The sequence below is a fragment of the Myxocyprinus asiaticus genome, chromosome 26 (assembly GCF_019703515.2).
Source record: "Myxocyprinus asiaticus isolate MX2 ecotype Aquarium Trade chromosome 26, UBuf_Myxa_2, whole genome shotgun sequence".
Lineage (NCBI taxonomy): Eukaryota > Metazoa > Chordata > Actinopteri > Cypriniformes > Catostomidae > Myxocyprinus > Myxocyprinus asiaticus.
In genome coordinates, this window is record NC_059369.1 from 31,601,337 (window position 1) to 31,622,737 (window position 21,401).

Below are 21,401 nucleotides of genomic sequence, written 5' to 3' on the forward strand. Positions count from 1 at the left end.
ACGGCCTGGTGCGCTGGCTACGAGGCACACAGCAGTCTGCCCGTCACACACCGCCAGTTCATGTAACACAGTTCAGATAGTTGTGGCATTTTGTATAGGGACCCCTAGTGTCACTACATCGACGCAGCGTCGAGTGAGTGACAGATAGGGAACATCATGGTTACTTTCGTAACCTCCACTCCCTGATGGAGGGAACGAGACGTTGTGTCCCTCTTGCCAAAATGCTGAACTACCCACTGAAATGGCCGGGACCTTGTCTCAGCTCCTCAGCACAAAACCTGAATGAGTGGTTGCATACCAGTTCCTTTTATACCCGTATGTCTGGGGGAGTGGCATGCAAATTCCACTCGCCAATTCCCATTGGCCTTTTTTCAAAAAAGCAGAGGTGTTTGGGGCTCCCAAGAGTGACCCCTAGTGTCACTACATCGACACAACGTCTTGTTCCCTCCATCAGGGAATGCAGGTTATGAAAATAACCATAATGTTTTTTAACCACACCTATCATATCGTGTCTAAACACATGTATTTAAACACTGGAGTCTTTTATGCTCCCTTTATGTGGATTTTGGAGCTTCAAACTTATGGCACCCATTCACTTGCATTGTGAGGATCTACAGAGTTGAAATATTCTTCTAAAAATCTTAATTTGTGCTCTGCTGAAGAAAGAAAGTCATACACATCTGGGATGCCAGGAGGGTGAGTAAATCCTGAGAGAATAAAAATGTTTTGGGTGGACTATCCCTTTAAGTCGTTATTCACTCTCAAATCAAATCAAATCATAATGTGGCAAAATAAAAAATGGCAGCTATGTTGATATCACCAAACCTCATTGGCTCTCATCGCGTCTTGTGACCCAGTGTCATGAAGTTAGAGGTCTGCGCAGGACTTTTTCCCCATCCTTTTCCCACAAGTTTCTGTCCCGCACCCGCCTGCTCCAGCTAAATTTTACCCCACGTTTTAACCCACTCTCTTCCCGCAATAATTTTCTTCCCGACTGCTCCTGTTCCCACAACCCCACATTTGTTTTTCCACATAGAGCAAAAGCCATACAAATAAACAACTTTACACAAAGAATGTTTTATTTTTCTGTTATTGCTATAATCAGATGATGTGTGAAAATGATGCCCATCAAACTTGCCTGAGGTTGGTTTCTGAACACTAATTTGACCAGTTTCTAGTCCCAGTTTCACATCCTTTGATGACGCAGTCTGCCCACGATTTTCTCTGCTATTCTCCTAAAGCCCCATCGAATACCTGCATAGCCAGCTCTAAATAAGGATTGAATAATTTGATTCACATGCTGTTTACACATTTTTTATGTTGTATTTAGCTGTAATATATATAAATAGCTGTAATATATATATATATATATATATATATATATATATATATATATATATATATATATATATATAACAGCCATAACTCATAGAAGTACCGCCCGCACCACCTATAAATCAGAAATTGAATCCCGTGCCGCAAGAAATCTAATCAGGTCCCGTGGGTCCTGCAGGAGTTTTGAAGGATTGCAGACTCTATACGACATCTTGTTGCACAAAGTGATCATACGGCTTCAGAAGACTTAGAATGTAATGCAATTTGATTACTTTTATGGGGGTTTTATTGTGTTTTCTTTGTCCTTTTTTAGTTTTATGGTCACTATTGACTGTCATTATGACAAATAAACCATGTGAAGGCTTTTTAAAAATTCACCTTTTGTGATCCACGGAAGACAGAAAGTCATATGGGTTTGGAATGACATTAGGGAGAGTAAATAATTTTTAAGTGAACTATTCCTTTCAAAATTGCTCTTCATGTGCCACAATTATAATGACACCTATTGTCACACAGTCTAAAAATAACAGTAGCAGTGTTAACAGCCAATTTATAACCTCCATCTGTCAACTTTTCCATCCAGTGGCATATTCTGTGATTAAATCATTTTTTTTTTTGCTGTTGTACATTTTTACCTGGTTGTTCAAGTGCCCATCAACCCACTCATTAAGTGTGTATGTGTATGTTTGTGTTGTACTCTTCGCAGTGGAGCGATGCATGAGTGTGATGCAGTCAGGGACTCAGATGGTGAAGCTGAAGAACGGTTCTAAAGGTCTCGTCCGGCTCTTCTATCTGGATGAACACCGCTCCTGCATCCGCTGGAGACCATCTCGCAAGAGCGAGAAAGCCAAGAGTAAGTCAAACACACTACGATATATGTAACAGATGTCTTCATATTCATCAGGAAACAAGTATGCACACAGATGAAAGATTTATTTGTTTAAAGGAGCGATTTCAGTTTTGCTTAATTCTGCACTGAATTAGAAACCTCACCCTCCAAAAACATGTCAGCCAACATGATGCCAGCAAACCCTGACACATAAAAGGCAGATAGGCCTCTGAGAACATTCTCTGTGTGACTAAAAGGGCTGATCCCCTGACCCTGTTTGGCTGTTTGCAGAGCTTATGGGGCTGCACAGAGATCCAAGGGATGATGTACAGTCATATGGTCAATATTGCAAAATAAACCCTGACGTGTATTAGACTTGTATCAATCTGAAGGGATTTATTTCGCGACAATGACCGGCTTACTATACATTGTTCCACTTATTGCAAGGCTGCTTACCAAATAAATAAATAAATGGACATGAAATATTGATTTGAGTTTAAATTATTTTATTAAATGAGAAGAAAATGGCTGGGAAGTGAAACGAGACACTTGAAACTAGCAAAATGCAGGAAATTAGTTTATATAAAAACATTTGACTGCAGATTGCTGTGATTGACCTACCACAGCTGTGCAATAATACTTAAAGTTGACGTGTGTCATTTCTGTGTCACCAAATGAATTTGAAAAAACAGTCACTGTTTGGAAATAGATTATAGAGCGCTCCCCCGTCCTCCAGTGATTGTGCGAACAGATAGTCCTGCCCCAGACACCATTGGTCAAGACAGTGTTGCTGTGTCAGGCTGAATGGTCCACTCAAACAAACATAGGAATGTTTTGATAGCACCCACTGAGACACAGTGTTATACTTCATAGTGAAATCAATCTACAAATGTCTTACTAATTGTTTACTCTGCAAGCTGGAAAACGACAAAGAATATTCATATTGAAAAAATAACAAAAATCAGCTTTAAGTTTCAAATCAAGGTTCCACAAACAACTTTTTAGTCATTTAGCAAACCATCCATGAACCCACCAACCAACACGCTAATCTCTAATCAAGGATGCTTTTAATCTCCAAAAATCATATAGCCAAAAAAATCTTTGATGAACCTTTTATATAAGTAGTCTACATTATTTTGAATATGATTTGAAGGTTTTTGTCATTGATCATTGTGTATTACTCAAACAATTCCTCTTTTGTGTTTCCCGTCTGAAGGTAGTTAATCTTTCTCTATCTGTCACTTTCTTGTTGTCTCTTTCTCGCTTACTCTCTTTCTTAAGCCATATTCGGACGGGACTAGTTTTCTAATCGACGTTTGAGTTACAGTTATTATCAAACGACGTCTGTGATTTCAGGTACTGATTCGGACGGGACTAAAGATCTCTATGTTTATTACAGAGGTGGGAGTGTCTGTTTTCTAGATGTAGGCGTTACAGAAGGTTGAACATATCAGTTTAGGTGTTAAAGTTAAAGTATCTTTTAAACATTATCTGTTTAAATTATATAATTATTAAATGTATTGATTTAATTTTAATTTATCAATTATGTATTATAAATTACTTAAAAGCCTATTGAAATAAACTTCACTTGAGTTTATAGAAGTGGCTGCTTATAATAAACCCACTGAAATTAACAACACTTATCAGTGAATTACAAAATTATATAATTATAACATTATGTAATTGATCTGAGAAATTAAGATGAGCATTGATTTTACGTTGATTTTTGGCCAGTCTGCGCGATTTTGCTCTCCTTATTGATTTTCTTTTCTTATTTTTTGTCGGATGGTAAAACAGTCTACATCAATATTGACAGGCGCACTGCAGGAAGAAGATTGGCATGCATAAGTAAAATCTTAACAGTAGTTCATGCATGTGAAAATACATGAGGCGATGCGTTGTGAAAATTCTGTACCAGCAATCACAGACATTCGCATTCGGACAGGATTAGATTTCTCAGAGGACCCTTGAGTTAGCCGAAAAACAGTAGGTAATTTGCTCTGTTTGTGAGAGAAAAAACACAGACTTGTCAGATTCGGATGGGATTAAAATCACAAAGTACGTATGTAAACACGTATTTCCCTGACCTCCTCAGGGAAAACTAGTCCTGTCCGAATAGGGCTTTACTCTTTCTCTTTTCCCATCCCTTTCTCTTGTCCTCCCCCTCTTCTGCTCTCTGTATTACTTGTTCTCTTCTGCTTCCCCATCAATGTAACCCTGTGTACATTTTGATATGTCGAATATCTGAGCATGGCTCTCCTCTCTTACATAATGACAGTGTATATGAATCACAGGCCAGGGGCTTCCAGAAACGCAAAACTCTATCACCATCTGTGTCTGTGATCTGCTCTGCTTTTTTGGGTTAAAGGGAATTCTGCATAAACGCTCCTTTTCTCCATGGACGAGCGGGCTGGAAATAAATCCTGTTTACTCCTCTCCATATTCACTTGCCCAGATGGGTGGATTATTACACAGTACAGTTAAAAAAAAATCTTGAGTGCTATTGTCCCCCCATGTCACCCCCTCTCCTCCCTCCGCACCTCTGTCCCCCTTTCCTTTTTTTAACCACTGTCATATTTGTGAACTGCTCTCATAAGATAAGCCTATTTGTTTGGCCATTTACATAATAATAATTAAAAAAAAGATTGTGCCCAACTCATTGTCAGGTTAAAGGATCAGCACCGGAATCAGAGGCTTTGATGTGACTCGGGTTTCCAGAATACATGCAGAGCTGTTTGATAAGATTATTATCATAGCAGGAAGTGTTAAAAGAATAGTGCACCCAAAAACAAAAATTCTGTCACTATTTACTCACCCGCATGTTGTTCCAAACGCAGTATGTTGTTATTTTTTCTGTGGAACACAAAAGTATGAAATCTTTAAGTATTAAAAAAGCTCTTGCCACATGACAACAGTTCATTGTTTTAACTTACATGCAAAAAAATAAAAATAAAAATGCATCCATAAAAGTAGTCTGTATGACTCATCATTATGATTAAATTTAAGTATTCCAAGATTTCTAAAGCCATATGGTAGGTTTGTGTGTGGTACAGACTGAAATTTAAGTAATTAAATAATGGTGCATCGTGTTTGGTTACTACACATTTGAGAACCAATGCCACTATGATTTTAATGACATTTAATGACATAGACTTGGAGAAGGTGAACATTATTAGTGAATAACGACTTAAATTTAAGTCAATTTCTTACACAAAAGCTATTGCGTGGCTTCAGAAGATTTAAAATGTAGCGCTTGAGGCATATGGGTGACTTTGATGGTGTTTAAAGTCCTCTATGGAGCTTGACAGATGTGGTCACTATGAATTGTTGTTGTATGGCAAGAGCTGTATAAAGATTCCTTAAACATGTCTGCTTTTGCTTCTATAACGGGAGCCAGTTGGTACGTGATAGCTGTGCGGTATGTGTAAACCTCACTCCCCTGGCCTCAAGAGACGCACTGGTGACTGACACTAGAGGCTGTAACCTTTAGCAGAACCAGTTACACTTCCGCTGAAGAAATGACAACATATTGGTTTGGAACTACATGTGGGTGAATTATTCCTTTAAAAAGGCATTGCTGAAAGATTCAGCAGTTGGTTTTGGTTTAGATTTTTGAGAAGACTGAAGTGGACAGAAAGCACACAGAGCCTACAGAGGCTGTCAAGAGTTGTGCCAACACTAAAGGCTCAGTTCTCTTAGAGAGAATGACAGGCACAGAGGAAATAGTGCTGAAATCTAATTACACATTGTTATGTTCCAGTGCTTTAAAAGAGAAAAAGAGAAGCATAAATAAAAAAGATGGGGTGGAGAAGGTGATTACTATATGATTTTGTCTCTCCAAATAAATGTGTTTTTAGGTCACATGACTCACAATTGAACAAAAATATATTTTTAGTAGTATAATATTAAAAAAGTATTATTGCTTGCATTCTCTGGATTCTCAGGTCAAGCTTGTATCAAACAAGACATTTATTTCCAGTTAGTTGATCTAGCTAGCTAAGATCAACTTTCTGTCAAAAATGACAGCAAAACTTTGGTGAACATGAAAATGATCACACGTTATTGACGTGATATGTCCATACATGCAAATGTACTTGCCATATACAGTAAACAAAACATCTTGGTTACTGATTTAACCTCTGTTCCCTGATGGAGGGAACGAGACATTGTGTCGATGTAGTGACACTAGGGGTTCGATCTTGTGAGCCCCAATCACCTTTGCTTAAAATAAAAAAGGCCAATGAAAATTTGCGAGTGGAATTTACATGCCACTCTCCGCCCCGGACATACGGGTATAAAAGGAGATGGCATGCATCACTCATTCAGATTTATGCTGAGGAGACGATAGAGAGTCCCGGCCATGTCAGCAGCCGGTGCAGCGCCGCGGCAGGAGGGACACAACGTCTCGTTCCCTCCATCAGGGAACAGAGGTTACATCAGTAACTAAGATGTTCCCTGTCTGTCACTCACTCGACATTGTGTCGATGTAGTGACACTAGGGGGTTCCTATAGGAAACGCTGCAGGCGCTGAACCGTGTCACGAGGCCTGGAAGAGTGGACACGGGCAAGCTGCTGCGTGCCTCACAGTGAGCGCTCAACCATGTCGTGACCTTCCAGTGAGTTAGGAAAGGTGTCTCCCTAGTCCCATTAAGGGGGGAGAGGGCACTTACCCAAGTAGGCTACCGGCAGTGCCTTTCTTAATTTGCTGTTAAGCAATCTCCCGCTGAGCATTTTCTAGAATAGCGCTGGGAAGTGCTCTTCCCTCGCCAGGAAGGAGAACATTACGGAGACCACATCCAGCTGGAGGGAGGTTAACATGTGGAGCATACCTCACATGGACTTACCAACGGGGAAGTACACATATGGAATGATACCACAGGAGGACCCTATCTACAGAGAGGGTACGCAGCACAGTGGCCGAGACAGAGAATGCTCTGACGAGGGGAAACACAGGTTTCACCTAAGGGGGAAACCGAACAGTGGAAACTCATCATACGGGATTACCAAAGGGGAATCACCACGCACGGAGCACTGAGCCCAAGCACACAGGCTCACCTGAAAAGGGGAATTCCATGAGTACTGGGCCTGGTGGCATTACTCCTCTGCCGAGTTTGTCACTGGACAGTGCTAAAGAATTAAAGAGGTGTCCGGAGTTCACTGGTACGGGGAACTGTTGTGGACAAAAAGCGCACATTATCACCTTTGAAAAAGGGGAAAGGCGCAATGCAAGTGGTACACCCATCCGGCCGCCCAGTCTACCTGCTGTTACCGTGTAACACTCGGGTTGAAACCGGGTCTATGCGTAGGTTATAAAACCTCGCAAAGGTGTTGGGCGTAGCCCAACCCGCAGCTCTGCATATGTCTGCTAGAGAGGCCCCCCTTGCCAGTGCCCAGGAGGACACAATGTCTCTAGTGGAGTGCGCCCGGACTCCCAAGGGGCACGGCAAGTCCTGAGACTGGTATGCGAGAGAAATGGCATCCAAAATCCAATGGGCCAACCTCTGCTTGGAGACAGCTTTCCCCTTCTGCTGTCCTCCAAAACAGGCAAAGAGCTGCTCCGAGCATCTAAAGCTCTGCATGCAGTCCAGATAGATGCACAGGGCGTGAACTGGACAGAGAAACGACAAGGCTGGGTCTACCTCCTCTGAAGGGAGCACTTACAGTTTCACCACCTGGTCCCGAAAAGGAGTGGTGGGAACTTTGGGCATGTAACCGGGCCGGGGTCTCAAGATCACGTGAGAGTGTGCCGGCCCAAACTCCAGGCATTCAATGGTAACAGAGAGCGCATGCAGGTCCCCCACCCTCTTGATGGAAGTGAGTGCCACCAGGAGGGCTGTCTTCAGAGACAGAATGCTGAGCTCGGCCTGCTCCAGGGGCTCAAATGGGGCCTCTGTAGGGCAGGTAGGACCACAGAGAGATCCCAAGAGGGGATCAGGCGCGGTCTAGGAGGATTCAATCTCCTCGCGCCTTTGAGGAACCTGTTGATCAGGTCGCGCTGTCATGAGGGATTGCCGTTCAGTGTATTGTGGTGAGCTGCTATGGCAGCCACGTACACTTTCAGGGTAGAGGGAGACAGCCGTCTCTCCAGCCCTTCCTGAAGGAAAGACAGCACAGACCTGACGGAACATCTCTGTGATACCCGTGGGTGGGAGCTCAGAAGATTTGTCCGCATCCGATAGCAGAAGCCCACCCTCCGATGCCACGACTGAAAGCTCATCCTCGTTGTGAGCTGTGAACGACACATTAAACCCACCCTGAGGCAGACCTCCTGCATCGCTCGACAGCTCGTCCAAACAGAATAAGCGTGCTGGGGGATGGGAGATCCGCGGGGGCTGAGTCGGTAGAAATGCTCCCATGTCCACATCCAGATCGCCCGCGGTGCTTGCCAACCCAGCCGACTGAGCGTCAGCCCAGGATGGACCAGGTTGGGGAGCAGCCGCGGTGGCTTGCTTCATGAAGAAGGAAGTGAGCTGCGACCGCAACATTCTCATAGGCATGTTCTCACAATGAGAACATAACCCTTCCACGAAAGCCGCTTTGGCATGCTGGCGCCCCAGACACTCGAGGCAGATTTCATAGGTATCCAGAGGGGAGAGATAACGGCCACATCCAGTAGCGCAAACGTGGAAGGACATATTTAAAAAGACGCCAAGCGTTTGCGCAAGCTCCTTTAGAAGGAAATATACTCTTTCTAATATACTCTTTTAGCACCTGCAGTCTCAGGCTGCTGAAGCGCCCAAGGGAAACACAGCACTCAGCCGTGTGAGGGTGACCGCTGATATGCGCCGTAAGAATCCAGCAGCGTAGCAAAGGTTGAGAGGACGAACACACAAGCATTCGGCTCTGAAGAAAAAATCTGAATGAGTGATGCACGCCATCTCCTTTTACACCCGTATGTCCGGGGCGGAGAGTGGCATGCAAATTCCACTTGCCGATTTTCATTGGCCTTTTCTATTTCAAGCAAAGGTGATTGGGGCTCTCAAGATCGAACCCCTAGTGTCACTACATCGACACAACGTCGAGTGAGTGACAGACAGGGAACTGCTGTTTACAGCAGTTGATATATATTTGAAGAATTGCTAGGAAAATCTGAGTAAAAACTGACCAGGTATCTTCTGCTTTCAAGAGACTTCAAGAAATAAAACACTTTTAGTTTACTCTATTGTTCTGCTAAAACTGTCTAAAACATCCAGTTTTTAATGTGTTTGTGACATGGTGGTGACCCCTTGATAAGTGTGATTAACAAATTTCCACTTCAATTTCTGTTCATTTTATGTCAAGTTGAACTATTCAGGCAAGCAAATCCTTTATTGGATTGGAAATAATGTAGGTCAAATTACTGCTGCCAAGGCTTATGCTGATTAATGTATCTCTGCATGCATCCATAGTGATTCATTGTTTGAGGGGTTTGAAGATCATTTTCTCTCTCTCTTCCGCCTCTCCCCAGTCACCATCGATTCTCTGTACAAGGTCACAGAAGGTCGTCAATCTGACATATTCCATCGCCATGCGGAGGGGACCTTTGATCCAAACTGTTGTTTCACTATATATCACGGCAACCACATGGAATCTCTGGACTTGGTTACATCTAATGCAGAGGAAGCGCGGACATGGGTGACAGGACTCAGATATCTGATGGCTGGTATCAGTGATGAAGATTCATTAGCAAAGAGACAGCGCACACATGACCAATATCCTTTACTACAAAATTGGATGGATGGGTGGATGGATATATGATGGATGAATGAATATATTAAATAGTTCACCCAAAAACAAAACAAAAAAGGAGACGTTTTGAAGAATGTTCTTACTGCTCTTTTCCCAGAGGTGGGTAGAGTAGTCAAAAACTGTACTCAAGTAAAAGTACAATTACTTGAAAAAAGAATGACTCAAGTAGAAGTAAAAATAATGATGTTATTGATTACTTGTAAGACTAAGAGTAAAAAATTATCCAGTTAAAAGTAGCGAGTAACTAGTTACTTTCATATGTAACCTAATGAATGTTTACTCCCCAATATTGCACTACATAATACACATTTAACATCTATTACAGAATAATAATAATAATTGAATAATAAAAAGAATTATTATTATTATTGTAAATTCTTTCATCATTCACCCTCATGTTGTTCCAAACCTGTATGACTTTCTTTCTTCAATGCAACACAATTAAGTAGATGTCAGACAGAATGTTATCCTTATAGTAAACATTTACTGCATGTTTTTTCCTCCATATTTTAAAAGGGAATGGTGACTGAGACTGTCAGTCCCTCACATTCTGTCTAACATCTTTTGGGTTCCACAAAATACAGAAAGTCACACAGGTTTGGAACAACATGAGGAAATGATGACAGAATATTAATTTATGTCTGAACGATCACTTTTGTCAGATTTTATTATTATTTTTAATTATTAATGTATATAATTATTACGGTGAAAAAAACGTGACCAATATTCCACAGGTCCAATCATATGCTGACTAAAAAGAAGCAAGATCATGCTTTATTAATGGCTACCTCTGCTATTTCACATCTTTTTAAAGTGCTGCATGGATTCTTAGTTCAGTGTAGTTACAGTGTTTTCAGTGTAGAAAGAATTTAGATAATTAGTTCTGTACAGTAAGCATAAAATGCACCTTATCTCTGTATTTGCAAACGTGTTAGGCTTATTTAAGTTTGTTCTCTGTTGTCCATGAGAAAAAATGCGCCACATCTGTCAAACGCAAAGTTCCTGTGCAGTGTACACACGCAGAGATGCGCTCCAGTAGTCACACACGCACGCATGTCTTGGTGTAAAATGAAGGCATTGCATGATGAAACTGTTTGTTTTGAGCGCTTACTGCTGCTGCAGTGGTGGACTCAAGTTACAAAGCGCAACTGTAAAGTTCTGCTGTCAAAGTCCCATTCAGAAATCTCTTAATAAATTATGCAAAACATTTAAAACCAGTAATGTAACGACAGGAACTTCACCCATTGTAACGAAGTAAAAATATTTTTTTTCATTCGAAATTTACTTAAGAGGAAAAAGTACACTCTATTAAACCTACTCTTTAAAGTACATTTTCTCCAAAAATGTACTGAAGTAAATGTAACAGAGTAAATGTAGCACTTTACTACCCACCTCTGTCTTTTACATACAATGGCTGTCAAGCATCAAAAATGACTAAAAAGCACTATAAAAGTCCATATGACTTGTGCACTATTTTGAAAGTCTTCTTAAGCCATATGATATCTTTGTTTGAGGAACAGACTGAAATTTAAGTGGTTATTCACTGTCACATATTCAAACAACAGATTTACAACTGATGCAAAAACCAATGCTTTGTAGCATCATTGGTGTCAAAGCTGGCTTGATGCGTCTTCATGCTTCAAGTTTGAAAATGTGCAAGTGTGAATGATATTTGAGAGGTACAGCAAAAGGCAAGATTTTCAGTCAATAACAACAAGTTTGGTCTGTTCCTCTCTCAAGTATTGTATATATTGGTGCAGAAGACTTGGAATACAGTGCACAAGTCAAATAGACTTTTTTAATTGTGCTTTTCTTGTAATTCTGAAAAAATGTTTAGCCTAAAATGGGCTTCATGTTGTACATTTAAATTAAATGACTTTATTCAAGTCAAAAATATAATCTAACATCACTAAATCAACCTGAATACATTAGGTTACACCGACAAAACAAATTTTAAGGATTAGATCTGGTAGAAATAGCTCCAACTGCAGGTTGCTACCTTTTACAGTGTAATTATATGGAAAAGAATATAATATTTTTAGAATATTTTTCAAAAATTTGTGGTCTACAGAAGAGAGAAAATTATAAAGGTTTAGAATGACATGAGGATGAGTAAATAATGACACAGTTCATTTTGCATGGACTAATCCCTTAATGGATGGATGGAGGGGTGGATGAATACATTCAATGATGAATGGATGGAGGAAGTAAGGGAAGGAAGGACTTGTGATTGATTTTGACTATGAATTTAGACTGATTTACAAAAGAGAGAAATACAAAGAGAGCACAAGAGAAAGCTCATTGGGTCATTCTGTGAGCAGTTCAATACTCCAGGGAGTTTTCCTCTGCAGGGAGTTCTTACAAAAGCACTGCCTTTCATAAAATAACTGGCCTTAGAGGAGAAGGAGATAAAATGACAGAAATGCTCATCCTCTCTTCCCTTTTGTTTATGTCTGTTATTCTCATTAAAGAGGTGTGAGTCATCAGGGGGCAGTCATTATAATCTGCCATAACCATAGATGCACAGCATATGGCAGCTGGTGATTTCAGTAATGCTTTCATTCTAGACAGCTGTGATTGTGACCCATTTCATGCATACTCACACAGAACTTGTTGATCCTTTGCTCTCTCTATTTGTACTTGAGCACAAGAGATCAGCCTGGAGTCTTTAGCTCACCACAGCTCTTTAAACTGAGGACGGTGCAAGGCAGGGCAGACTATAAGATAACAAACATGCACAAACACAGGTCAGGACAGCTAAATAATTTGATGAATTTCAACATTAGGGTTAAGTAACCGAGAACTGGCTCCTTTAAAAAAAAAAATTTAAAAAAATAACAGAATGATTTTCATGACTATCTGTTCCACTGACGGTTCATGAACATGCATTTTTCTGCCAATACTGATGGAGCACTTTATTAAAATGCTAAAACTACAGTGAAGTCTCAGATTCCAACACAATTTTTGAGCCTTTCTTTCTAGTAAATCAGTATATGGTGAATTAATATGTCTCACTTCATTACTGTAAAATTCATTAACTTAATTTCAAGTCATGTTCGACTTGAAATGAACCAAGAATTATTACTGTGTTAAGTGTACTTAAAGGGATAGTTCACCCCAAAATTAAAATTCTCTCATCATTTACTCACCCTCATGCCATCCCAGATGTAAATGACTTTCTTTCTTCTGCAAAACACAAACAAAGATTTTAGAAGAATATTTCAGTGCTGTAGGTCCTCACAATGGAAGTGAATGGGTACCAACATTTTTAAGCTCCAAAAACATATAAAAGTAGAATAAAAGTAATCCATAAGACTCCAGTGCTTAAATCTACATCTTCAGAAGCGATATGATAAGTGTGGGTGAGAAAGAGGTCTATATTTAGGTCATTTTTTACTATAAATTCTCCTCCCTGGCCAGTAGGTGGCGATGTGTACGAAGAATGCAAATCACCAAAAACAAAAGGAGTAGAATGTGAAAGTGGAGATTGATAGTAAAAAAAGGACTTAAATATTGATATGTTTCTCACCCACACTTATCATATTACTTCTGAAGATATGGATGTAACTGCTGGAGTTGTATGGATTACTTTTATGTTGCCTTTATGTGCTTTTGGAGCTTTAAAGTTTTGGTATCCATTCACTTGAATTGTGATGACCAACAGAGCTGAAATATTCGTATAGAAATTTTCTTTGTGTTCAGCAGAAGAAAGAAAGTCATACACATTTGGGATGGCATAAGGGTGAGTAAATGATGAGAGAAGTTCCATTTTTCCATGGAAAGTCGTGTTAAGTGACTGGTTGTTCAAATGACATTGTGTTGTTAAAGATACACATTATGAGTTTTATGAAAAATGGTACAACATTTACCAAATTTTCCACGTACTAAACAGATCGCATTTATTTTATATTCTCACATCTCAAAAGAATGATCTCATAATTTATTTCCAGATATTTGTTTCTCAAAAGCACTAGACGAATCATTAATGGAATTGTTAAGAAACCCGAATCGTTCAATTCCTTACTATTCTTATGCCTAATCACCACATAAACTTGATCTTGTTATCATGCACGCTCATACTGAGTCACACTGGCACACAGGCATATACTGTACATTTATGCACACATGCTATCAAAGACATACTTAATAGATAAAAGAGAGTGGATTAACACTAAATGACATGTAATACAAAATATATATTCTTATTCATACAGCTCTAGTCAAATGTTAATGCCTCTCTGATTAGCTTCCTAATCGCTCCATAGTGACCTGAATTGACTGATGAATTTGGATGACTTTCAAAGTATGTCCCTTGTGTGTAGACCTTTCCAAGTAGCCTTTCAGTTCCTTTCAGTCACAGAAATCCTGTCTCTAATTTTATTTATCTTAGTCCCTCTGCCAACAGTCATACTTCATAAAAACATAAAAATCTCCTTTGGCGCAGTATGGATTATCTGTTTCCAAACATCTCACCACTACACCCCCCCCCCCCCCCCCCGACCACACACACACTCACTCACCTACTCATGTTAAGAAAGGGGCCAAAATTACAGTAACACTTGGCAAACACCAAATGTGAATAAAAATGGCCTTTATGTAACTAAATGAAACTGTAATATAAGACTCATTTTAAGTGAAACTGTAAGAATGGCAATCTGACTCTGCTGATGTAAGTGGTGCAAGCAATTCAAATCAAAAACATCTACTAAAGAGACTCAAGTAATGACTGCATCTTTTAATGACTTTTGCCTCATCAACATTACAAGTTTATGTGGAACATTCCTTGCATTAAGCAAGCAAAACGAATAGGAACAAAATCACAACGTGCTTTTACGATGTGTCTTTACACTGGCTTGCACATAATACTGACACAGTGATTTTTAATGAATATTAGTTTGGCACTAATCTTTGAGAACAAACAGCTAAATAATTCCATTGTCATAAGGACAAAAATATGTATTTTTTAATAAAAATAATGCAAAGTACTCTTAGAATTTTCAATGGAGATGAAAACTGTGTACAGTTTGTGTGTTTGTATATATATATATATATATATATATATATATATATATATATATATATATATATATATATATATATGTATATATATATATAAGTTTCTCAGTGGTGTGTTGAGTGACTCCAGCCAGGTCTCCTAAGCAACCAAATTGGCCTGGTTGCTAGGGAGGGTAGAGTCACATGGGGTAACCTCCTCGTGGTCACGATTAGTGGTTCTCGCCCTCAATGGGGCGCGTGGTAAGTTGTGCGTGGATCATGGAGAGTAGCATGAGCCTCCACATGCTGTGAGTCTCCGCGGTGTCATGCACAACAAGCCACGTGATAAGATGCGCGGATTGACTGTCTCAGAAGCGGAGGCAACTGAGACTTTCTTCGTGCAAAAACAATGAAAACACACCAGCAATCACAAAAAGATTTGCATGTCTACACATGGTGTTTGGCAGCTATGGGAATCTCTCCCTTGTGCAATCAGAGCTAATTGAGTTAGAGCTCTGGAAACAGAAAAGGATGAAGTCATCCACTTATGATGACACAATTATAGAAATGCTGTTCCTTATTTGGTTTTTATTATGATGAAACCACATTATTTTGCCATCCTTATGTTGTTATACCACTTTCAAGAAAATTGTTTGATTAAGATAAATGTTGCAGTTTTGTTTTGCGGTTTCATTGTTATGCTTGGGGCTGGTAGCCTTTTTTCTTAACTTTCATGTACATGGATGAAGCAGACCTTCGAGGAGGCTGATAAGAATGGAGATGGTTTTCTGAACATTGAGGAGATCTACCAGCTTTTACACAAGATGAACGTCAACTTGCCTCGCAGGAAAGTCAAACAGATGTTTCAGGTATGAAATATGGAAGTCTCAAATGGCTTCTGATGAGTTGATGAACCTAGTTGGGTTTATTTTCATTAGTTATGACTCATTTTAGAATAAGTTCATTACAAATTCAGTCAGTAGTTCCACTGCATTATAGAAAGTGTGATTTAATTGTGCTAGAACTGTTCCCTGAAGGTATGGTACAAATTGTTATTTTAAGTCCCATCTTATTTTCTTTGAACTCTTTGTTCAATAGAGCTGTGGTAACACTATTATGTGTTATCACCTTATGATTATTGTGTCATAAAGTAATTACCCCCATTTTGCTTTGGTTAATGCAGAGTTTCTGGAAACAAAGAACATCAATTTGAGATATTACTAAGCAGTAGTAGTTTTCTTTGACAGAAAGAGTGAAAAATCAAGAATTTCTTTGGATTTTCTCCTCACTTTGGAATGCCCAATTCCCAATGCTCTCTAAGTCCTTGTGGTGGCGTAGTGACTTGCCTCAATCTGGGTGGCGGAGGACAAATCTCAGTTGCCTCCATGTCTGAGACGCCAATCCGCGCATCTTATCGTGTACCGCGGAGACCTAGCGCGTGTGGAAGCTCATGCTATTCTCCACGGTATCCACACATAATCACCACGTGCCCCACCGAGAGTGAGAACCACATTATAACGACCACGAGGAGATTAACCTAATGTGACTCTACCCACCCTGGCAACCGGGCCAATTGGTTGCTTAGGAAGCCTGACTGGAGTCACTCAGCACGCCCTGGATTCGAGCTTGCAACTCCAGGTGTGGTAGTCAGCGTCTGTACTTGCTGAGCTACCCAGGCCCCCCAAAATCAAGATTTTCAACTTAGACTGTTGTTCAAAAAGGCCTATTGAAAGAATTGTGACATAACCCACTGTATCAGTTTTCATAGACTGCACAATAGTAAGGCAACATTTTTACAGGGTAAAAAAGTAGTGATTGTAATAATAGTTCAGACATTTGGAGATATTTGGGAAAATTCAAATTTGTAAGTAATCTAAGTATCAGCCTATTTTAAGTACTGCAGGATTTCTGTGTACCTACTGTACATGAGTAGTACCACAACTGACGTATAGGTGGCGCTCTTTCCTGTTAAAATGCCACTATGTAAGCCTGTGTTCAGTGTGAAAACATGTAGGTAAGCCTATGCCAGTTTTTATGTTCATAATTTATAGATGTGTGTGCTGTAAAATCTATCTAACTCTATACGGGCCTTTTTTGACCCAAATATCACAGATGTTATTATTTTTAAACATAACAGAAAGCTTAACGAGTGAATTCAGGTGCCTGGATCATAGTTGTGGAGTAATGCTCTACATTTCCATTAAAGTGTGGTAGAATGTGGCAGTCTGCACCATGCTTCAGGTTTGGGAATTGCACCATGCAAATTGTGTTCAGCACTACATTTTTGTATGCATTTCTTCCATAACCATTCCATTTGCATAATGAAAAACAAAAAACAAACATTGTGTTTATTAACACATAAACAGCACAATCAGGATGCACAATTCATTTTCAGTCAATTCTCCCTGTTGTGTCCTAAATGCACCTCTGCTTTCTCTCCTCTCTCTCGGTGTATGATGGAAAAGGAAGCAGATACTGATGACCAGCAGGGCACATTGACGTTTGAGGAGTTCACCGTCTTCTATAAGATGATGTCACTAAGACGAGATCTCTTCCTGTTGCTCATGTGCTTTAGTGAGAAGAAGGATCACCTGACCGCAGAGGAACTTGGCAACTTTCTGCGTATGGAGCAAAAGGTCAGATGTCAATGTAATATCTTGTCCTGATCAAAACCTAAATGTTCCTTCTGAAAAGACCAATGTAGCTGGTCACCAATTTTGCAACTGGCATGCTAGTTCCCAAAACACAGGGATAGTTTACCCCAAAATGTACATTTTGTCATCGAAGTTGCCCCATCCTCATTCTCTCCATCTAACCATATTTATATGTAGTATTTATATTGATCCTAACATTCTCATTCAGAAGTGATGCTAGAATCCAATCCATGTTATGGGCTGGTAGTACACTTATGAACCAATGGCCATGCTTGTGCTGGATGTTTTCATGCTTTTTTGAACATACACGATTATTACAGAAACTCTCTCCCTGTGCTTTTGTGTAGTGTGTTTTAAATGTAAATCCCATCAGAGGCGTCCTGTCTGATGTTCCGTAACTGCCTCTGATGTCTTTCATACTCACGTCCTTAGCTTCTGAGATCATGCATATTGCCCTATCCTATCAGTTTTTAACCCCCTTCATTACATTTTTGTTTTGGTCCTTTTCTTCACTATATCGCCATTTTGGTTCTTCTGGGCTCAAAAATAAGTATGGCCCAATGGTCCTGGTCCTGGGCCTGTGCGTGAAAGATTTGGGTCAGTTAATGGAACTGTCACATGCCCTGTCAGGCCAGTGCTTCATTATCATGTCTTGCGTTCATTGATCTTGTTTATGTCTTAATCGATCATGTTAAAAAAAAAATTGTCTTCTGTAATATATAGAACATTGTCTAATAAAGATGAGTTTTTGTCGAATAATTTGTGATATTGTTGGAAGTATCTGTTAGAATGGGCTGAAAATGATAAACAAATCAGTAATATTTTGCACTGTATGCTATCGCTTTCCAGCAAAAGTGTGTATATATATATACTATAATAAATAAAGATTATAAATTAATTAAGTTATACATTATTATAATAAATAAATAATTTGTTGTAAATTGTTTGTGTGTGTGTGTGTGTGTGTGTGTGTGTGTGTGTGTGTGTGTGAACTTTAACATTAAAATAGATAATCTGACACATATACAACATGTTGCTAAAAATAATTGTGGTGTGACCAGTGAAAATGTTCAAATCTGAACTACTAGTTCAGCCAGGCCATTAGAAAACAATCCTTTATGTTGAATCATGTTCTTTATTCATATTCATTCTTTATAATTTATTCATTTATTCATCATTTTCATTTACAAACCTCCTAAAACTTTTCACTTTGTCATGCATTTCTTCCTTTTTTATAAGCCCTTTTTGCCTATTTCATCTCAAAATCTGCCTGAGCTCTTAGACATTCTTTAGGAATCCAAGACTGGAAGGCTCTGGCTCTCTATCAACCATTTTAATGACTTTCCAGCTGAAGTTATGAACAGCCCCAGTGTGATGCTAAAAAAGCCTGTGCCCGTCCTCCCTCTCGCTCTGCCCACACATGGGCCATGAAGCCCTGGGGGAAGTAGTGAAAAGAGGGAAAGTGTACAGACAAAACAGAAGGATGAAGTCATTTAGTGGTAGAATGTCTTTTTTTTTTTTTTTTTTTGTGTGATCTTAGTTTAAGAGGAGGATACCCTCTGAGACCAAATGATTGACATGGATCCTATCTGAAAGAGTGACATGATGCTGACCCGCTCTATTAATTGCTTCTCTGCCTCTTTGCAGATGTCCAATGTGTCCCTAGAGTACTGTCTGGACATAATCAACAAGTTTGAAGTCTCTGAGGAGAACAAGCAGAAAGGAGTTCTTGGAATTGATGGTGAGAACTGTCTTGCTCCTTTATTTAGCTCCACTCTTCCTTTCTTTCCCTTAATGGTTTCCTACTTTTTTCTCAGAATACCTGACAGAATGTCTGAAAAATAAGGCCTAAACTATCCTTGCTCATGTGTTTAGTAAAAATCAATTTAACTATGTAATAACCATGACAGGTTAAATTTACCCATTTTCATTTAAGGCCAAAGCTAATCTTAGAAAAGCACAAAATCAACATAAATAGAGGTTATGAAAGGCATTGTTGATCCTGAACTTATTAAACAGCACCAAGTGAACAGAGGTTAGCTAGAAGACTAAAGGAACTGTGTTAAAAGCAAGTTGACTCTTTTTAAAAAAAATTTTTTTAATAATGATTCACAATAATGTTGTTAACATTATTTAATGCAATAATTAACAGTTATAGTGAATAGTTATGAACTAAAATGAACAATACATCTCCACATATACTAATATATTTTGGACATTTAAAGTTATATATGGTAACATTAGTTAATGTATTATGAACTAAGATGAACTACTGTAGCATTACTGTAAAAAGTGGTTACTTGTAAAACCTAACCCTTAAAATTTGTTTTGTTGGTGTAACCTAATGCTGAAGTTAAATAATATTTATGACTTAAATCAAACCAGTTACTTAATATGCCATCACATGAAGCACTTTTTTTTAGGTTAAAATGTTCTCAATGAATGAACAACAGTAAAGGAATATTCCACTTGTCCCTCCTTTTCTTAAAAAAAAAAAAAAAGAAAAGAAAGAAAAATTCAGGGTTATTGTGTGAGTGACTTGAAATGGAAGTGAATGGGGCCAATCCATAAACATGAAAATACTCACTGTTTCAAAAGTATGGCCACAAGGTATAAACAATATGTGGGTTAACATGATTTTTGTGTCATAAAATCACTTACTAACCTTTTTTGTGTAAAGTTATATCCAATTTTACAGCTTGGTTGCCATGACGATGTAACGCTGTAAACCCTAAAACCCTAAAGCAACCATAAAAATAACACACAGGATTTAACAGAAGAATTAATGTAATTACTTTTATAAAATTATTAACTTCACATTTCTGCCTTTATACCCTCCAAACACTGGCCCCATTCACTTCCATTGTAAGTGATTTTTACCTTAATTTTTTTCTTCTTTTTTTTCCTTCTCTTTTTTTTAAAGAAAAATCTAAATTTATTTTTGTGGTAATCAACATTATGCCACATATGCTGTCGATTCAGCTTAACTTGTATTGGACTTAGAATATTCCTTTAACATACTGTAAAATCTTAACCAAGGTTAATAAATGCTAGCAAAAATGATTCTTTGTTAGTTCATGGACATGATCCCTTATTACTTCAATATCATTAATGACCTACCCTGCAAAATATGTGGAGTGTGTGAGTCCATCTGATTAAACTCTCTTTTGGTGCTTTCCTTTATTTGCTGGAACATCCAATATATTATACAGTGTTTTAACATTTAAATTTTACAAAGTGGCAGGTAGTCTAGCTGAAGAACAGGCTGTTCTGCTGGATTTTAAAGTTTATATGTGTTTGTGTTTATGTGAGTCGTAAAACTTGATCTGTTCTTTTTGAAGCATTTGTTGATTTGGTCCATGAGCACTGTGCACTCACAGTGAGGCACTGGCCAATCTCTCTTCCCCTAAGCTAAATAAGACACAGGAGCTCAGTTCAGCTCGACTTCCTACAAAAGCAAAGCCAATGGAACTGATTGACCCTGCCTGCTCGGTGTGACCCCTAATAATCTTCTATACAGACATGAGTGTGAGATCTATCTATCTATCTGTCTATCTATCTATCTATCTATCTATCTATCTATCTATCTATCTATCTATCTATCTATCTTATCTGTCTGTCTGTCTGTCTGTCTGTCTATCATCGTCTGTCTGTCTGTCTGTCTGTCTATCTATCTATCATCTGTCTGTCTGTCGATCTATCTATCCTCAAGTTTGTATGAATATATTATTTTATGGCTTTACATGATGTCGCCTGTTTGATCCAAGGAATATTTTCACATCATTCAAAATGTTTTGTGCATTGTTCCTCATTGTGTTAACTGATTTTCGAGCTTTGAAAAGACATTGTGCTTGTATTTT

At 38.9% G+C, this 21,401-nt stretch overlaps 1 protein-coding gene across 2 annotated transcripts in view; it reads left to right on the plus strand.

Moving 5' to 3' along the window:
• Positions 1-21,401, plus strand: part of LOC127416640 (1-phosphatidylinositol 4,5-bisphosphate phosphodiesterase eta-1-like) — a 129,323-nt gene that overhangs the window by 56,065 nt on the left and 51,857 nt on the right. For both annotated transcript variants that reach the window (XM_051656081.1, XM_051656082.1), the window contains exons 3-7: positions 2,042-2,188; positions 9,612-9,855; positions 15,627-15,756; positions 17,353-17,523; positions 19,189-19,282. In XM_051656081.1, coding sequence (XP_051512041.1) covers positions 2,042-2,188; positions 9,612-9,855; positions 15,627-15,756; positions 17,353-17,523; positions 19,189-19,282 — 786 coding nt within the window. The remainder of the gene's footprint in view (positions 1-2,041; positions 2,189-9,611; positions 9,856-15,626; positions 15,757-17,352; positions 17,524-19,188; positions 19,283-21,401) is intronic.